The sequence below is a fragment of the Rhododendron vialii genome, chromosome 8a, assembly GCF_030253575.1.
Source record: "Rhododendron vialii isolate Sample 1 chromosome 8a, ASM3025357v1".
NCBI classification, from domain to species: domain Eukaryota; kingdom Viridiplantae; phylum Streptophyta; class Magnoliopsida; order Ericales; family Ericaceae; genus Rhododendron; species Rhododendron vialii.
The window spans coordinates 4,592,315-4,609,482 of NC_080564.1; the positions used below are offsets into that span (position 1 = coordinate 4,592,315).

Sequence of the window (17,168 nt, forward strand, 5' to 3'; positions counted from 1 at the left end):
ATGGTATTACCATCAATGTTTGTTTTATTATTTCATATATTTTCGTTTTAATGAGATTCTGCCTCGGTGAAAATCAAATATGATAAAACTCTTGATATTCTTCATTTGTCTAAGTAACGAGAAATGCTACAACCGTACACCTTTGCATGCAAATGCTATTTGTGCGTGAAAAGTATGTGTGGTCGTAGCATTTGCTTATTATTAATTTGGTAAAATGGGTTGCGTGACTTAGGACAAATTATTTAGGGTATGTTTCGAGGAAATAAATGGAAAAATAAGGGGAAATAATTATGAAGGAAATTTGGAGAAAAGTTAAAAGAGAAATTAGAGGGAAAGTTGCATTTTTTTAAAAATTTGCCCTAATCTTTCTTTGAGAACCAAACAAACGGAACGAAATCCTTTTCGCTTCTTTCCAAACAGTTGTTTATTCAATTGGTGGGTGGGTTTACTCTCAGTCTAATTGATCAAGGCTTGATTCTGTACTCCCTCGGTATGTTTAGCACTTTTATTATTTTCAGCCCTCTGAAAAAATTAGCTATATCTTGTAATCCATAATGTTTTTTATAAGTAATATAGATGTTGTTTGATAAATAATAATAGTTTGTTTTATTAAACAAAGTTCAAAAAATCGCATAAACATTATGGATTGAAAGACGTGCAATTTAAAAATAACACGTATTCTTGAAAATGTCAAATATTTATGAGACGGAGGTAGCGATTTTTTTGTGAATTACCTATTCGCATGGTCTGTCTTTCGCCGAATTGAAAAATAATTTGTTAAGTTACACTGATTAAGTGTCTTATTCATACGGACTGTCCTGGACCATTAGAGAAATAATTATTAATAGTTTTTTTTTTTTTCCCACGAAATTATTAATAGTTGAGATATGTATAAACTAACTCGAACAACTGACCGTCAACCAAAAGAGCAAAACCTTTCTTCAACTTGCTTCGCTATGCCCCACGATTCTCACTCAGTAGCTGACATCTGAGCCCGACATACCCAATCTCCAAATCAACTCCAACCCCTCAGAAAATCCCTCCTCACTTTCCCCTCTTTTTTCCCTCCAAAAAAAAGCAAACAAGATTCAACCCTAGACGCAGATTCACGCACGCACACTGTACTGCTTCTCAAACAAAGATTACCGAAAAACATGGGTCATGTATCTACTGGAAAAATGCAAGCTTTCCCAGCCATAAGGTCCTCCGAGCTTTCCTCTCTACCAGGAGCAGCCTTTTTCAGACCCAGGTCTCGATTTCTTGCGATAATCATACTTGGGTCATGTATCTATTGTTGTAGGAGTATTCGTATATAGGTTCATAGTACCTATCATGCTTCGTGAAACACATGAGTTTTTTTTGTATATACATGCTAGATGATTATTTAGCCCAAGGGAACTAGAGTGTCGAATCGGGTATGAAATAAAAAGTAGAAATTGTTTTTTTAGTGATATTAGTAGGGAAGTTTTCATGTTTATTGTTTAGTTTCGTCGTAGCCAGTCTTTACTTAGCTTGGCCCAAGCAGTGCCCCAAGACTCCCGTGCCTTTCTTGGTCTTACCGACCGGCGATTCCTGTCAAGTCTTTCTTCATGTTTAGAGCAAGAAGCAGAACTACGGGTATGAAAAACGCCCAAGAGCCCACTTGAGCAATTTACCATTCTCCCGTTGATTGGCATGGTAATGAAAGCCTTGGACTTGGGGTTTCCCCACTCATAAGGTTCAATTGCCCTTGCTAGGAACCCTTAGGTCACCTCACCTCATATATAAGACTATAAGAGTGTGAAATGACTGCGGAAGGGACAGAGGATTTGTCTAATGTATCCTCATGCGTAAGCGTGGGAAACAACAATGTCAAGGGCTGTAGGGATTAGTCTGAGGTGTGCGCAAGATTCTCGGGAAACTGTGCACTACCGGAAAAAAAGGGTGGGAGAGAGACAGAGAGGATTATCCGTTGCTATGCCAAAAGAATCATGGATCTTCTGAGTATTCTGATGATAATGTTTAGGGTCTGTAAATGCTTTCCTATCTGATTGTCATGATGCAATGGCAAATTTACTAGAGGAGGTCACATGAATGTCTACAGTATTATGGTTGCTGATTATCACAAACTGTGAAACATAATAAGGCCTTGAAACCATATTGTGTGAATTTGTTTGGTGCTCGACTGGCCAAATTCACGCACCTAGGGTAAATAAATATGATAGTGGGCATGTGAAGCATTCTGTGTGAACAAAAGGACTGAACAAGTGAAAGGAAAGCAGAGCAGTCTACCATTGACGAAGTCGCCCAAGAAATTTGTTATACATTTTGTGATTACAGCACTTATTCTGGCATTTGGAGCGAGCATGGTAGCTGTGCTCCAGGCATGTTTCTCATAGAGTATGTCCAGGCATTTTGATGGCTTAAAAACAAATGCAGTGAGTGACCCCTGGGGTTAGCCTAGTAGTAGGTTGAGCCATAGATCACAAAGTCGAATCCACATATGTTTTGTATGTTTGAGCAAAAAGATAGGTGAGTAAACTCAAGGGGTTGGGGCCAGCTGGTAAATTGTGCGATGGGTTCGGATCCATGAAGCACTTGGTCCCCTTAGGGCCGCACAGCTCTATCTCTAGTAATTATTCGGTACGCATGGGCCCTGGGTTTGGGGGGCATTGGATGTTCCCAAGGAACCAGTTGAGGTGGATGTTTTTGAAATACAAGATAACAAGGGATTCAGAAAAAGAACTGCAGTCAGTGGGACTATGAGCAAGTGTTTTTGGAGTATCTGAAGGTAGCTTCTTAAACTTGATTTCGTACTGTAATCCAGTCCTTGTGCGGTATGCAGTTTTGTTTTCCTAGCAATCAATTCTTTGTTCAATTACGTACAGCTGTTTCAGTTGTTTGCCACTGCACTTGTAAATAAGCACACTTTGTTGTTATATGGCCTCAGGCTTGTATAAGATTTGCTACTATTAAAGCATCCATGATACATTATTAACATCACCTGTTTGATATGACGGAACGAGGAAGCATGCCACATTCGCTTGTCATTAAAAAAAAAAAAAAAGGAAGAAATATTGTTCTTGCGAGATCCCAATACAACAGTAGCAGCGAAAGTATTGGCTTGGAGTTCTTTCTGTGCTTCACTGTTTCTATTTCCAAGTTGAAAATACTAAATTTTTGTTTTGATATCGTATCAGGACTCAACTCACTTTTCCCAATAAATTGTTCTTCTGCCGTGCAAAATATGGTGAGCGATTCTTCCTTTTTAATTCTTCTCCTTGTTGCATGTACAATTACCTACTTCTGTACCTCCAATAAGAAGCTCACCATTGTTTTTCCTTTAGTTAATATCTTGTCTAATAATTTTGCTAAATGGCAGCTGAATCGGGTAACGCAGGGTTGCACAACTTAATATTTGCGCCTGCAAATCCATTAGTTACGGAGAAGGAAGAAGCCAAGGCTGTTTTGACCTTGTTTTTGAAGAAACAAGGTTTGAGCAATGCGGTTGCAGCAAGAACTGTCGACAAATCTGCACTTTTTATCGATCACCTTGTTTCAAGGATTCATTCTGTTCATAAAAATCGGTATCCGGGAGGTTCAAGTACAATGGATCATTGCTTTCCTTAAGCACGCCATTTTTATGTTCCTATTTTTTATCTTTATTAGCATTGCAGTCCGAGATTAAGGGGCCCTATCCCAAGTTTGTAGATGGGCCCTCCTTCTATGAACGGATTTCAAAGCCCGTACCCGCTTAAATGACAATCTAGAGTAAATTGAAACTGTTGAATCAGATTTGGGCCCTTGAGCTGCAGTCTATATCATTTATCGAACGAGAAATATTTTTAATATCAACTTTCATTCAGGATTCTAAATTTTTCCGCACCATATTTTTTAGACCACAGTTGGGGCCTTAAGCAATGGCTTCTTTGGCATTACTCGCATTAGCCCAGGGACGACCCTTTTTATTGCCTAGCTTATCTTATTTCTTTTGATCTTTCAGGGCAAGAGCTTACAACTCTTGAGATCAGGGACGCTTTAAATCCATACCTTGAAACCCTCTACGAGGAGTTTGGAGACATTCTGGTAGATGTAGTTGAAAACTTTCCAAATCCAGCCACTGAAGAAAGATCAACAGAAAATTTATCAATCCCGTCTTTGGAAGAAGAACCGGTTTCAGCCCCTATTACCACCCTCAACTCCAAGAAGTTAAAAGCCTTGGCAAGATTGACTGACGACGGTCTCACTGGGAAGCCGCCTCCACATATTATCTACCTCACAGCACTTGGCATGGAAATTGAGGTGATCGAAGAAGTGACAAGCAAGTTTCCTTCCTTTGCTTACTATAGCTTGGATAGGAAAATTAAACCTGTGGTTGAAGTCCTACTTGATCTTGGGATACCTAAATCCGATATCCCCACCATTCTCAGCAAAAGGCCCCATCTATGTGGAATCCGTCAGACGGAAAAATTATTAATACCCACTATTACGTATTTAAAGAACTTGGGCATGGACAAGAAACAGTTGACAAAGGCAATTTGTCGATTCCCTGCGCTTCTCACTTGTAGCAGGCAGAAGTTGGAATCAACTATTGATCTGCTTTATGAATTGGGGCTTCCAGCCGAACACCTGGGTAAGGTTCTAACGCGTGGTCCGCAGATCTTAGGTTATAGTGGGGAGACTCTAAAGGCTAGAGCGAAGTACTTCCATTCTATTGGGGTTGATGTTGGCAGTCTTCTCTACAGATATCCGACAATTTTTGGTCTAAACATTGAGACCCATTTGAAACCTTTGACAGAGTTTTTCTTGGAGAAAGGATTCAGTACTGCGGATATAGCATCAATGATTTCCGGGTTTGGAAGTCTGTGTACTTTTAGCTTGTCAAACAACATTATGCCCAAGTGGGAGTTTTTTTTGACCATGTGCTACCCGAAATCTGATCTGGTTAAAGTCCCTCAGTATTTTGTGTACAGTTTGGAGCTGAGGATTAAACCCAGGTATGCAACAATGAGGGAAAGTGAAGTAACGTTGTCTCTGGGTCGGTTACTCTATCTTTCAGATGGCGACTTGGACAAGGTTTTGAAACAAAAAATGAACAAACATGTTGGATGAAATGGATTACTACAAGATTGCAAGATTTTTCTGTTCATCACGGGGGGTTCAACTAGAGGTTTACGAGGGAAAGCGGAGTAATGTCGACTCTGAAACGGTTTCTCTGTCTTTCGAATGTTGAGTTGGATAAGGTTTGCAGACAAGACAAAAGAAGAAGGGTGATATGGTTTTGAAACGAAAAATGATGGAAAATGTCGGATGAATCTGTTTCGATTCCAAGCTTTGTCTGTTCATTGCAGGTGATTCAATCCCGGTTTTGTTGAAGCCTGTGGTCCAATACAAAGCTTTGTCTATTCGTTGTTGTAACGACTTTTGATTATATTTTTGAATCACCCGACAAGATACGAGGGATGCTGCCAATATGGGTGGGGGTCACCTTTGTATTGTTTTTTTAGACGGTATATAAAATTCATCCCAATTACTATATTGAAACAATTGTAACAAATTACAACCTCTACAACAAAACAAAATAGGAGTAAAACAAAAGGGTAAATTTCACTTACCTTCCCTGAGGTTTCTTACAACTAAGAATATAGTTGCACGGATCCCTTACTTAGTTTAAGTGCGGACCTCATAGATTCCGATCGAATTTTGATAATCTGAACCGCTCAATGTGATCAGAACGTGGAGTGGATTTTAACGGTTCCCGCATGAAATCAATAAAAATTATGACTGGTAAGAGTTTCATCCGAGCAGTTTTTATTGAACGGTTTAATAAAAAATTGTTCAAATCAAGCACTTTTCGATCATATTTTTCTGCTGATTTTTTGCGAAAATACTTAAAATCACGTTCTGAACATATTGAACGGTTCGGATTATCGAAATTTGATCGGAAAATAGAGGTCCACACTTAAGGACCTCACTTAAGATCCTTACAAGGAGTTTTATGTAGTTGCACATGTGGGATGCTTACTTGCTTAGGATACTCTACTGAGCAACTTTTTGTGGATATTGCGGTAGAGAAGGTTTATGATTATATGACGTGGTTTGGATTATCTCTTTTGGTTTATGGTTTATGTAGTGGGTTTAAGCAAACACTTGTGGCTTATGGAGATGGGCTTATGTAAAGACTTGTGAGTTATGTCTAATGTATTGGATTATGTAACAATTGCTATTGACTCGTCTTTGGGAAAATAACGACCAATGACGTGTTTTGATAATTAATATCTGTCAAGGACATTTTGAGCATTAATAAATGTTTTCAGCATGTCTTTGGCGGGTATTAATTATCAAAACACGTCATGGGCCGTCATTTTCCCCTCATCTTTTACATTCCATTGCTGTGCTTTCATTCATTGGTGTGCATCTTTTCCAGATAAAATTAGTTTGATTCCATTGCTTCTTTTCCAAATTTTTTTTTAAAAAAGAGAAGAAGTTAGCGCGCATCTTTTTTCAAATAAAAAAAATGCATCTTCTAAATTTCATTAGAAATAGAGTTTAGATTACCTTCAAAGTCATTTCAAAAAAAAAAAAAAAATTACCTTCGAAATGTTCGAGTGAAGCTGGACCAAATCTGGTCCTTTTTGGTGGGTTTGTAGTTGGAGGAGTGAGAGTGAACTCAGTGAAGGTGATATGGAACTTTACAATTGCAAGTATGGTGACATCGCCATTTTCCGTGAGTTATAGTGACAGAAAGTAAGGGGAGGGGGAATCTAGGAAATAGTTTAAAAAGCAAGGGAGAGCAGTGCATTTTCAGAAACCTGAGGGGAGGTCTCTGTATTTTTCAAAAACCACAGGGGAGGTCAGTGAAATTTACCCAAAACAAAATAAATAAATAAAAATAAATAAATAAATAAAAATAAATAAAAAAGAGCTGCTGGTGTCTTCAAAAAGAGACCCACCATATCCAATCTCCAAATCAACTCAAACCCCTATTATCAAAAAAAAAAACCTCAAACCCCTCAGAATTTCCTCCTCTTTCTTCCCCAGTTCCCTCCATAACCACACCAAATTAAACCCTAGCAGCACTCATTATACTGCTTCGTACAACAACGATTCGCGCAAAGCACTAATCTACTGGAAAAAATATGCAAACTTTCCCTGCCATAAGGTCCTCCGACCTTTCATCTCTACCAGGAGCAGGAGCAGCTTTTTTCATACCCAGGTCTCAATTTCTTGTCATTCTCGTACATGGGTCATGTATCTACTGTTGTATAGCTGTATAGATTCGCAGTAGTTGAACATGAGTTTTGTGTATATACATTCAGTATGTTTATGGAATATATTGTGATGATTAATCCTTGCTATTACCAAAAAGAATCATACTTCTTGGACTTGTGTCCTTGCTATTACCAAAAAGAATCATACTTGTTGGACTTGTGAGCATTCTGATGATTAACGTTTGGGATTTGTAAATGCTTTCCTATCTGATTGTGCTGGTGCAATGATAAACTCGGTAGAAGAATCAACTAGGAGTTGGCTGGTGGTGAAGGTTAGGGACATAGACATAGGGTTTGCTCCTCTAAAGGTCTAATGTTCAACTTTCTTGCTAGTAACTCTTGAGGCCACCTCACCCCATGCAACAGTGTGTTTCATGGTAGCTTTGGGAGGGGTTGTAGGATTAGTTACACGCATGTGCAAGCTGGCTTCTGCATTACCAGGAAATAAAATTCTGGACGAGGGCATGTGAATGTGTACAGTACTATTGTTGTCGATCGTCATAAATTGCAAAAAAACAACGAGGCCTTATAGGCATATTTGTCAAAATTGAATGCTGCTCGACTGACGAAATTCACACACCCAGGATAAATTTAGTATTTGGATTTCAATATGATTGAGTAGAAAAACAAAGGCAATGAGTATCGCAAGGGGTTAGCCAAATGGTAGGTTGAGCCTTGGGTTCAGATCTGTGAAGCACTTGATCCCCTTAGGCCCTCACTGCCACAAAGGGCTATCTCCAGTTATTATTATTTAGCCCAAGGGAATTAGAGTATCGACTCGGGTATGAATAAAAAGTAGACATTGTTTTTTAGTGATATTAATAGGCAAGTTTTCATGTTTATTGTTTAGTTTGGTCGTAGCCAGTCTTTACTTAACTTGGCCAAGCAATGCCCCAAGACTCTCGTGCCTTTCTTGGTCGTACCAACTACCAACCGGCGATTCCTGTTAAGTCTTTCTTCATTTTTAGAGCAAGAAACAAAACTATGGGAATGAAAATGCCCAAGAGTCCACTTGAGCAATTTACCATTCTGCCGTTGATTGGCGATTGGCATGGTAATGAAATTCTTGGAACTTGGGGTTTCCCCACTCATAAGGTGCGATTGCCCTTGCTAGGAACTCTTAGGTCACCTCCCCTTATATATAAGAGTGTGAAACAACTACGGAAGGGACTGGAGGATTTGTCTAATGTGTCCTCATGTGTAAGCGTGGGAAACAGCAATGTGAAGGGCTGTAGGGATTAGTCTGAGGTGCACGCAAGATGCTCCGGAAACCGTGCATTACCGAAAAAAGGGTGAGAGAGATGATTATCTGTTGCTATACCAAAAGAATCATAGTTCTTGCACTTGTGAGTATTATGATGATAATGTTTAGGGTCTGTAAATGATTTCCTATCTGATTGTCATGATGCAATAGCAAATTCGCCGGAGGAGGTCACATGAATGTCTACAGTATTATGGTTGCTGATTATCACAAACTGTGAAACATAATGAGGCCTTGAAACCATATTGTGTGAATTTGGCTGGTGCTCGACGGGCCAAATTCCATACCTAGGTAAATCTAGTGTTTGGATTTTATAATGATTGGGCTGAAAAACAAATGCAGTGAGTGACATAGATCACAAAGTCGAACCCACGTACGTTTTGTATGTTTGAGCCAAAAGATAGGCAAGTAAACTCAAGGGGTTGGCCAGCTGGTAAATTGTGCCATGGGTTTGGATTCATTAAGCACTTGGTCAGGCCGCCCAGCTCTATCTCCAGTAATTATTCGGTACGCATGGGCCCTTGGTGTGGGGGGAACTGGATGTTCCGAGGAACTAGTTGAGGTGGATGTTTTTGAAATACAAGATAACAAGGGATTGAGAAAAAGAACTGCCATCAGTGGGACTATGAGCAAGTGTTTTTGGAATATCTAAAGGTAGCTTCTTAAACTTGAATTCGTACAGTAATCCCGTCCTTGTGCGGTTTGCCGATTTGTTTTCCTAGCAATCAATTCTTTGTTAAATTATTTTATTTAGCTAGCAGCCTAGCAATCAATTGCGTACAGCTGTTTTAGTTGTTTGCCACTACACTTGTGAGTAAGCACACATTGTTGTTATATGGCCTCAGGCTTCTATAAGATTGGTTACTATTGAAGCATCCATGATACATTATTAACATTTCCTGTTTGATACGACGGAACGAGGAAGCATGCCACATTTGCTTGTAAATAAAAAGAAGAAAAGAAATATTGTTCTTGCTAGATCCCACCACAACAGTAGCAGCAAAAATAGTGGCTGGGAGTTCTTTCTGTGCTTCAATGTTTCTATTTCCAAGTCAAAAATATTAAATTTTTGTTTTGATATCGTATCAGGACTCAACTCACTTTTCCCAAAAAGTTGTTCTTCTGCCACGCTAAATACGGTGAGCGATTCTTCCTTTTTAATTCTTCTCCTTGTTGCATGTACAATTACCTACTTCTGTACCTCCAATAAGACGCTCACCATTGTTTTTTCCTTTAGTTAATAGTATATTGTCTAACAATTTTGCAACATTTGTTTTGCTAAATGTCAGCTGAATCGGGTAACGCAGGGTTGCACAACTTAATAGTTGCACCTGCAAATCCATTAGTTGCGGAGAAGGAAGAAGCCAAGGCTGTATTGACCTTGTTTTTGAAGAAACGAGGTTTGAGCAATGCGGTTGCAGCAATAACTGTCGACAAATCAGGACTTTTTATCGATCACCTTGTTTCAAGGCTTCATTCTGTTCATAAAAATCGGTATCTGGGAGGTTCAAGTATAACGGATCATTGCTTTCCTTAAGCACGCCTTTTTATGTTCATTTTTTAAATCTTTATTACTATTGCAGTCCCTGAGATTAAGGGGCACTATCCTAAGTTCGTATAAGGGCCCTCCTTACATATACGGATTTCAATGCCCCTACCTGCTTAAATTACGATGTAGAGTAAATTGAAACCGTTGAATTAGATTTGGGCCCTTGGGCTACAGTCTATTTCATTTATCGTTCTAGAAATATTTTTAATTTTCAGATTTGAACTTTTTTTGGGCCCTATTTTTTTAGACCACGGTTGGGGACTTAAGCAATGGCTTCTTTGGCATTAGCCCGGGGACAACCCTTTTATTTCCTATCTTATCTTATTTCTTTTGACCTTCAGGGCAAGAGCTTACAACTCTTGAGATCAGGAATGCTTTAAATCCATACCTTGAAACCCTCTACGAGGAGTTTGGAGACATTCTAGTAGATGTAGTTGAAAATTTTCCAAATCCAGCCACTGAAGAAAGATCGGCAGAAAATTTATCAATCCCGTCTTTGGAAGAAGAACCGGTTGTGCCAGTTTCAGCCCCTATTACCACCCTCAACTCCAAGAAGTTAAAAGCCTTGGCGAGATTGACTGACGACGGTCTCACTGGGAAGCCACCTCCACATATTATCTACCTCACAGCACTTGGCATGGAAATTGAGGTGATCAAAGAAGTGACAAGCAAGTTTCCTTCCTTTGCTTACTACAGCTTGGATAGGAAAATTAAACCTGTGGTTGAAGTCCTACTTGATCTTGGGATACCTAAATCCGATATCCCCACCATTCTCAGCAAAAGGCCCCATCTATGTGGAGTCCGTGAGACAGAAAAATTATTAATACCCACTTTGACGTATTTAAAGAACTTGGGCATGGACAAGAAACAGTTGATAAAGGCAATTCGTCGATTCCCTGCACTTCTCACTTGTAGCAGGCAGAAGTTGGAATCAAGTATTGATCTGCTTTATGAATTGGGGCTTCCAGCTGAAAACCTGGGTAAGGTTCTAACGCGTGGTCCGCAGATCTTAGGTTTGAGTGTGGAGACTCTAAAGGCTAGAGCAAAGTATTTCCATTCGCTTGGGGTTGATGTTGGCAGTCTTCTCTACAGACATCCGACAATTTTTGCTCTAAACATCGAGACCCATTTGAAACCTTTGATGGAGTTTTTCTTGGAGAGAGGATTCAGTACTTCGGATATAGCATCAATGATTTCCAGGTTTGGAAGTCTGTATACTTTTAGCTTGTCAAACAATATTATGCCCAAGTGGGAGTTTTTTTCGACAATGTGCTACCCGAAATCTGATCTGGTTAAATTTCCTCAGTATTTTGGGTACAGTTTGGAGCTAAGGATTAAACGTAGGTATGCAATAATGAGGGAAAGTGGAGTAACGTTGTCTCTGCATCGGTTACTCCGTCTTTCGGATGCTGACTTGGATGAGGTTTTGAAACAAAAAATGGAGAAACATGTTGGATGAAACTTTTCCGTTACAAGATTATTCTGTTCATCACAGGTGGTTCGACCGGATGTTTATGAGGGAAAGCGGTGTGACGTTTACTCTGAAACGGTTTCTCTATCTTTCGAATGGTGAGTTGGATAAGTTTTGCAGATCAAACACAAAAAAAGAAGAAGAAGTTGGATATGGTTTTGAAATGAAAAAAGGAAGGAAAATGTCGGATGAATCTGGTTCGATTCCAAGCTTTTTCTGTTCATCACAGGTGATTCAATCCCAGTTTTGTTATAGCCTCTGGTCCAAAATCCCAGTAAAGTTATTGGTTAGGCTTTATCACTGATGAATTACTTAGAACCAGAGATTATCAGGCTCGGGGCATTTCGTTGTTGTTCATCAGTATCATTTCAAGGACCAGCTTAGTTTTAATTGTATCTGTTGTATAAATAAATTGTTTTGATATTCTTCAAATGTTAATAAGAACAATTTAATGTTGCTTTTACTTTCTTTTTCTGTTTTATTTTGTTTTAGTTGTAATTTATTTTTGTTTTAGTATGACTGGGATGATTTTACCGTCTCATAAAAAAACATCGACTCCGAGCAATATCAGTTTTTTTATGTGCCCATACATTGTGCACATATTATGCACATATGATTTTTGTAGTACCCAGCTTGGTTCCCATGAAAATGATCAAAATCGTTCAATATTATTCAAATGTTATTTTACGGGTTCTTGCAAAAAAAATAAAATTAGCTCAATCGGATACCGGTAAGATCTCTTTCAAAAATTAGCTCAATTTCTCTTTACAAATTCTGGAAAAAAAAATCTTACCGGTATCCAATAGAGTTAATATTTTGCAGAAATTGCCCATCAAAAAAATATATATTTTGCAGAAATTTGTAAAAACATATTTTAAAAATAAAGAGCAATTTAAATCATCTTCGTGAGACCCGAGGTGGGTCATATTAAAATTATTTGGTGGGGAAAATCATGTCTGCATCATGCACTAAACAAGTAAACATGCTCGTTATTGCCGCAGGCCGGAGGATCATCGGCCAATGTTTAATATTTTCGGAATCGTTACTCCTCCGTATTTTTTCAACCCGATTACGGGCATGACTAAAGTGCACTGAAGGTCATGCAAGGCCCACTTTGGGTTTTGTACAGATGATTCGAACCGTTCAATAATTTTTTTAAGAAGAATTTGAATGAAAAATTAAAAGATTTGATCCAGCACCTACACGTATTAGATTAAGTAAATTTTTCATGGGCTCACTCGGTTTTCTTATAAATTTATTGAACGGCTTGGATCGTCTGTGCAGAACCCAATCCTGGGCCCCACTTAACGGTCGGTGTTGCTATGGTCGGTTCCCATACCATTTTCCATGGTCGGTTTCATATCATTTTCGGTATGTCTTTTTACCTAGGAAAAAAAGAAAATGATTTTTACGCTCCATTTTTTCACATGAATTCGTGATATTATCCTTGAACGAAGTGTATTGAAAAAGGACAAAACAGCAAATTTAAGCTGATAAAGACAAAAAAAAAAAAAAAAGTGTGAATATATTAAAAAGAAGCGTAGAAATCAATTCGCATTTTCAGAACAACCGTCTCTCTTCCACGTGAGCGGCTGGTGTCTCTTCTGAGCAAAAAGAGCCACCATATCCAATCTCCAAATCAACTCCAACCCCTCAGAATTTCCTCTTCTCTCTCTTACCCTGTTCCCTCCATAACCATACCAAATCAAACCCTAGCCGCACTCATTATGCTGCTTCCTAAACAATGATTCGCGTAAACCACTAATCTACTGGGGAAAAAAAAATGCAAGCTTTCCCTGCCGTAAGGTCCTCCGACCTTTCATCTCTACCAGGAGCAGGAGCAGCTTTTTTCATACCCAGGTCTCAATTTCTTGTCATTCTCGTACATGGGTCATGTATCTACTGTTGTATTACTTTGTAGATTCACAGTAGTTGAACATGAGTTTTGTGCATATGTACATTCAGTATGTTTATGGTTTAATCCTTGCTATTACCAAAAAGAATCATACTTCTTGCACTTTTGAGCATTCCGATGATAAACTTTTGGGATTTGTAAATGCTTCCTATCTGATTTTGCTGGTGCAATGATAAACTCGGTGGAAGAATCAAACAAGTAGTTGGCTGGTGGTGAAGGTTAGGGACGTAGGGTTTGCTCCTCCTAAAGGTCTCAGGTTCAACTTTCTTGCTAGTAACTTTGAGGCCACCTCACCCCATGCATAAGCATGTGAAAACGGTAGCTTTGGAAGGGATTGTACATGCGTGTGCAAGCTGGCTCGTGCATTAGCAGGGAAAAAAATAGAGAGGGATTGAGAAAAAGGACCGCAATCAGTGGGACTATAAGCACAGTTCAAAAAAAAGTGGGACTAAAAGCAAGTGTTTTTCGAATATATCTTGAGACAGCCACTTAAACTTGAATTGGTATAGGTATAGGTTATAGTCCTTGTGTGTTTCACTGATTTATTTTCCTAGTGATCAATTCTTTAGTTAAGTATTCTGCTACTGCTAGCACTCAATTATGTAGAGTGTTTCAGTTGTTTGCCACAACGCTTATGGATGAGCATGCTTTAGATTTTTGTCATATGACCTTAGCTTGTACAATGTTGGCTACTATTGAGTATTGAACGTGTCCATGATTCGATAGCAACTTTACCTATTTGGTAGCCCGGAACAAGGAAGCATGTCACTTTTGCTTGTACCAAAAAGAAATACTCCTATCACTTTTGCCAAATCCTAATAGTAGCTACAAAAATAAATATCTTGGAGTTCTTTTAGTGTTTCACCCATTTCTATTTCCAAGTTAACAATACTAAAATTTTGTTTTAATATCATAACAGGACTCAAGTCAATTTTCCCAAGAAACTGTTCTTCTGCCGTGCTAAGTTTTGTGAGCAATTCTCTTCTTTTCTATTCTTCTCCTTGTGGCATCTGATGAGCCACCTAATTCCCTACCTCCAATAAGAAGCTCACCATTGTTATTCCATTCATTCATTTCTTGTCTAACAACTTTAGATTTTTTTTTTGCTAAAATGGCAGCTCACTCAGGTAACGCTGAGTTGCCCAGCTTAGGAGGCGGCCCAGCAAATTTGGTGGTAGCAGAAAAAGAAGAAGCCAAGGCTGTATTGACCTTGTTTTTGAAGAAACAAGGTTTGAGCAAGGCGGTTGCAGCAAGAACTATCAGCAAATCAGCTCTATTTATTAATCACCTTGTTTCAAGACTTCATTCAGTTCATAAAAATCGGTATCTAGTAGGTTCGAGTGCAAGCATCATGGCTTTCCTTGAAGCACGCCATGTTCATGTTTATTTTCTTTTAAGCTTTATTACCAGGGCAGTCCCTGAGATTAAGGCGGCCCATCCCAAGTTCATGTATGGGGCCTCCTTACATAAAAGGAAAAAAGGATTAGAAAATTAGTCTTAGGTCCATTATGTGAACTTCATAAGCCCATAAGTCCACCTGTTAATTTTGTAAGGTCTCAAGTCCATTTTAGGGTACCGTAGAGTAGAGTAGGGTACCCTAGGGTTTAGGCACTTTCATAAGATTTTAGGATGCACTTTTTTATTGTAGTATAGGGTACCCTAGGGTTTAGGCACTTTTATAGGGTTTTAGGGTGCACTTTCCTATTATAGGATTTTAGTGGTTTAGGCACTTTTATAGGGTTTAGGGTTTTAGGCACTTTCATAGGTTACCCTAGGGTTTAGATTGTGTGGACTTGTGGCTTTACAAAACTATTAGGGGGACTTGTGGGCTTATAAAATGTCTATAGTGGACCTATCACTAAATCTCCCAATCAATGGCTTCATTGGTATTAGCCCAGGGACGACCCTGTTTATTGCCTAGCTTATCTGATTTCTTTTGACCTTTCAGGGCAAGAGCTTACAACTCTTGAGATCAGGGATGCTTTAAATCCATACCTTGAAACCCTCTACAAGGAGTATGGAGACATTCTGGTGGATGTAGTTGAAAATTTTCCTAATCCACCCATTGAAGAAAGATCAATAGAAAATTTATCAGTTTCGCCTTTAGAAGAAGGATCGGTTGTGCCGGTTCCAGCCCCTATTACCACCCTCAAGTCTAAGAAGTTAAGAGCCTTGGCTAGATTGACTGACGACGGTTCCACTGGGAAGCCTCCTCCACATATTATCTACCTCACTGAAATTGGCATGGAAATGGAGGTGATCAAAGAAGTGACACGGAAGTTTCCTAACTTTGCTTACTACAGTTTGGATGGGAAAATTAAGCCTTTGGTTGAATTCCTACTTGATCTTGGGGTACCCAAATCCTATATCCCCACCATTCTCAGCAAAAGGCCCCAACTCTGTGGACTCAGTCTGTCAGAAAACTTAATACCCACTATGACATATTTAGAGAACTTAGGCATGGACAAGAAACAGTGGACAAAGGCAATTAGCCGATTCCCTGCGCTTCTCACTTATAGCAGGCAGAACTTGGAATCAACTATTAATCTTCTTTATGAATTGGGGCTTCCAGCCGAAAACCTGGGTAAGGTTCTAACGCGTGGCCCACAGATCATAGGTCATAGTACGGTGAACATAAAGGCTACAGCTCAGTACTTCCATTCTCTTGGGGTTGATGTTGGCAGTCTTCTCCACAAATATCCGCAAACTTTTGGTCTAAACATTGAGGCCACTTTGAAACCTGTGACGGCGTTTTTCTTGGAGAGGGGATTCTGTACTGCGGATATTGCACAAATGATTTCCACTTATGGAGCTCTGTATACTCTAAGCTTGTCGGATAACATGAGACCCAAGTGGGAGTTTTTTTTGACAATGTGCTACCCGAAATCTGATCTGGTTAAATTTCCTCAGTATTTTGGGTACAGTTTGGATGTGAGGATTAAACCTAGGTATGCAACTATGGTGGCAAGTGGAGTAACATTGAGTCTGAACGTGTTGCTCTCTCATTCGGATGATGACTTCGATAGGTTTTTGAAACGAAAAATGGAGAAAAATGCTGGATGAAACTGTTCCTATTACAAGATGTTTCTGTTCATCACAGGTGATTCAACTGGAGGTTTGTGATTTCCTCTGGCCCGATGCCTTATTTAGAACTATGAAACTATCGGACTCAGGACATTTCTTTGTTGTCGTAGTATGAATTTAATGACAAAGAGTGGATGAATGTTGGTTGTGTAATTTCGCACGGAAATTTCATCGAAGGAGATATTTAACATTTTCCGCGAGTAAAGGCCTTTTGGGCTTTTAATCGTTCACGTTTTTTCCTTAAAAGTGTATAGCAAACTCATTTCTTTTCTTGTTTCTTTTCGGTTTTCGAAAGGTCTGTTAGTATTTGCTTCATTTTGATAGCATTGCAATGCTAGATGAATGCCCCTTTCATATGGACATTCGAGACCCTTGCATTGTAACTCCTCATATCGTTGCAGTTTTGGTGCTTTTTGTGGTGTCCGGAACTCAATATTATCATTGAAATCGTTACTCCTGGAAGTGATGTTTTAACTGTAAAGACCATGGTACGTAAATGTGGATTGTGTTACAACTTACAAGGTGAGAAAATCAATTACGATTAGGTTGCTGACAGGTTATTCTTTATGAGGTTGCTTGTATGAGGACGTGGCGTATCATTTTAGCGTGACATTTTTACAGTATATAGTATTTAATTG

At 39.1% G+C, this 17,168-nt stretch overlaps 3 protein-coding genes across 13 annotated transcripts; all 3 read left to right on the forward strand.

Annotated features, from left to right (window-relative positions):
* The first annotated feature begins 901 nt into the window (after positions 1-901).
* Positions 902-11,994, forward strand: LOC131336117 (transcription termination factor MTERF5, chloroplastic-like). Of its 5 annotated transcripts, none has more exons than XR_009202748.1 (5): positions 904-1,249; positions 3,180-3,229; positions 3,362-3,583; positions 3,983-5,330; positions 11,761-11,994. XR_009202748.1 is itself a non-coding variant. In XM_058371800.1 (5 exons), the coding sequence occupies exons 1-5, from the start codon at positions 1,155-1,157 to the stop codon at positions 4,961-4,963; spliced, it is 1,236 nt and encodes a 411-aa protein (XP_058227783.1). In that variant the 5' UTR covers positions 904-1,154; the 3' UTR covers positions 4,964-5,079. The 5 variants fall into 5 exon arrangements, 4 of the variants coding, with proteins under 4 accessions (XP_058227782.1, XP_058227783.1, XP_058227780.1 ...); XM_058371800.1 differs by lacking the exon at positions 11,761-11,994 and having other exon boundaries at positions 3,983-4,840; positions 4,953-5,079; XM_058371799.1 differs by lacking the exon at positions 11,761-11,994 and having other exon boundaries at positions 902-1,249; positions 3,380-3,583; positions 3,983-5,523.
* Positions 6,926-11,994, forward strand: LOC131336118 (transcription termination factor MTERF5, chloroplastic-like). Of its 4 annotated transcripts, none has more exons than XM_058371802.1 (4): positions 6,926-7,195; positions 9,601-9,650; positions 9,801-10,022; positions 10,402-11,994. In XM_058371802.1, exons 1-4 carry the CDS (start codon positions 7,119-7,121, stop codon positions 11,517-11,519), a joined length of 1,467 nt encoding a protein of 488 aa, XP_058227785.1. In that variant the 5' UTR covers positions 6,926-7,118; the 3' UTR covers positions 11,520-11,994. The 4 variants fall into 4 exon arrangements, with proteins under 4 accessions (XP_058227785.1, XP_058227786.1, XP_058227787.1 ...); XM_058371803.1 differs by having other exon boundaries at positions 6,983-7,195; positions 9,801-10,016; XM_058371804.1 differs by having other exon boundaries at positions 6,983-7,195; positions 9,801-10,011; positions 10,400-11,994.
* Positions 11,995-13,089: 1,095 nt separating this feature from the next.
* Positions 13,090-16,892, forward strand: LOC131336119 (transcription termination factor MTERF5, chloroplastic-like). Of its 4 annotated transcripts, none has more exons than XM_058371808.1 (4): positions 13,090-13,391; positions 14,366-14,415; positions 14,565-14,675; positions 15,395-16,892. In XM_058371808.1, exons 1-4 carry the CDS (start codon positions 13,315-13,317, stop codon positions 16,507-16,509), a joined length of 1,353 nt encoding a protein of 450 aa, XP_058227791.1. In that variant the 5' UTR covers positions 13,090-13,314; the 3' UTR covers positions 16,510-16,892. The 4 variants fall into 4 exon arrangements, with proteins under 4 accessions (XP_058227791.1, XP_058227790.1, XP_058227792.1 ...); XM_058371807.1 differs by having other exon boundaries at positions 14,574-14,780; XM_058371809.1 differs by having other exon boundaries at positions 14,574-14,675.
* The last annotated feature ends 276 nt before the right edge of the window (positions 16,893-17,168 follow it).

What these genes read in the sequence shown, in the direction of transcription:
- LOC131336117 (XM_058371797.1), top strand. Translation starts at nt 1,155, where the DNA reads ATGGGTCATGTATCTACTGGAAAAATGCAAGCTTTCCCAGCCATAAGG. An exon ending in GCAGCCTTTTTCAGACCCAG is followed by an intron (nt 1,250 to 3,179) that starts GTCTCGATTTCT and finishes ATATCGTATCAG; the next exon opens with GACTCAACTCACTTTTCCCA. An exon ending in CTTCTGCCGTGCAAAATATG is followed by an intron (nt 3,230 to 3,361) that starts GTGAGCGATTCT and finishes GCTAAATGGCAG; the next exon opens with CTGAATCGGGTAACGCAGGG.
- LOC131336118 (XM_058371802.1), top strand. Translation starts at nt 7,119, where the DNA reads ATGCAAACTTTCCCTGCCATAAGGTCCTCCGACCTTTCATCTCTACCA. An exon ending in GCAGCTTTTTTCATACCCAG is followed by an intron (nt 7,196 to 9,600) that starts GTCTCAATTTCT and finishes ATATCGTATCAG; the next exon opens with GACTCAACTCACTTTTCCCA. An exon ending in CTTCTGCCACGCTAAATACG is followed by an intron (nt 9,651 to 9,800) that starts GTGAGCGATTCT and finishes GCTAAATGTCAG; the next exon opens with CTGAATCGGGTAACGCAGGG.
- LOC131336119 (XM_058371806.1), top strand. Translation starts at nt 13,315, where the DNA reads ATGCAAGCTTTCCCTGCCGTAAGGTCCTCCGACCTTTCATCTCTACCA. An exon ending in GCAGCTTTTTTCATACCCAG is followed by an intron (nt 13,392 to 14,365) that starts GTCTCAATTTCT and finishes ATATCATAACAG; the next exon opens with GACTCAAGTCAATTTTCCCA. An exon ending in TAAAAATCGGTATCTAGTAG is followed by an intron (nt 14,781 to 15,394) that starts GTTCGAGTGCAA and finishes TTGACCTTTCAG; the next exon opens with GGCAAGAGCTTACAACTCTT.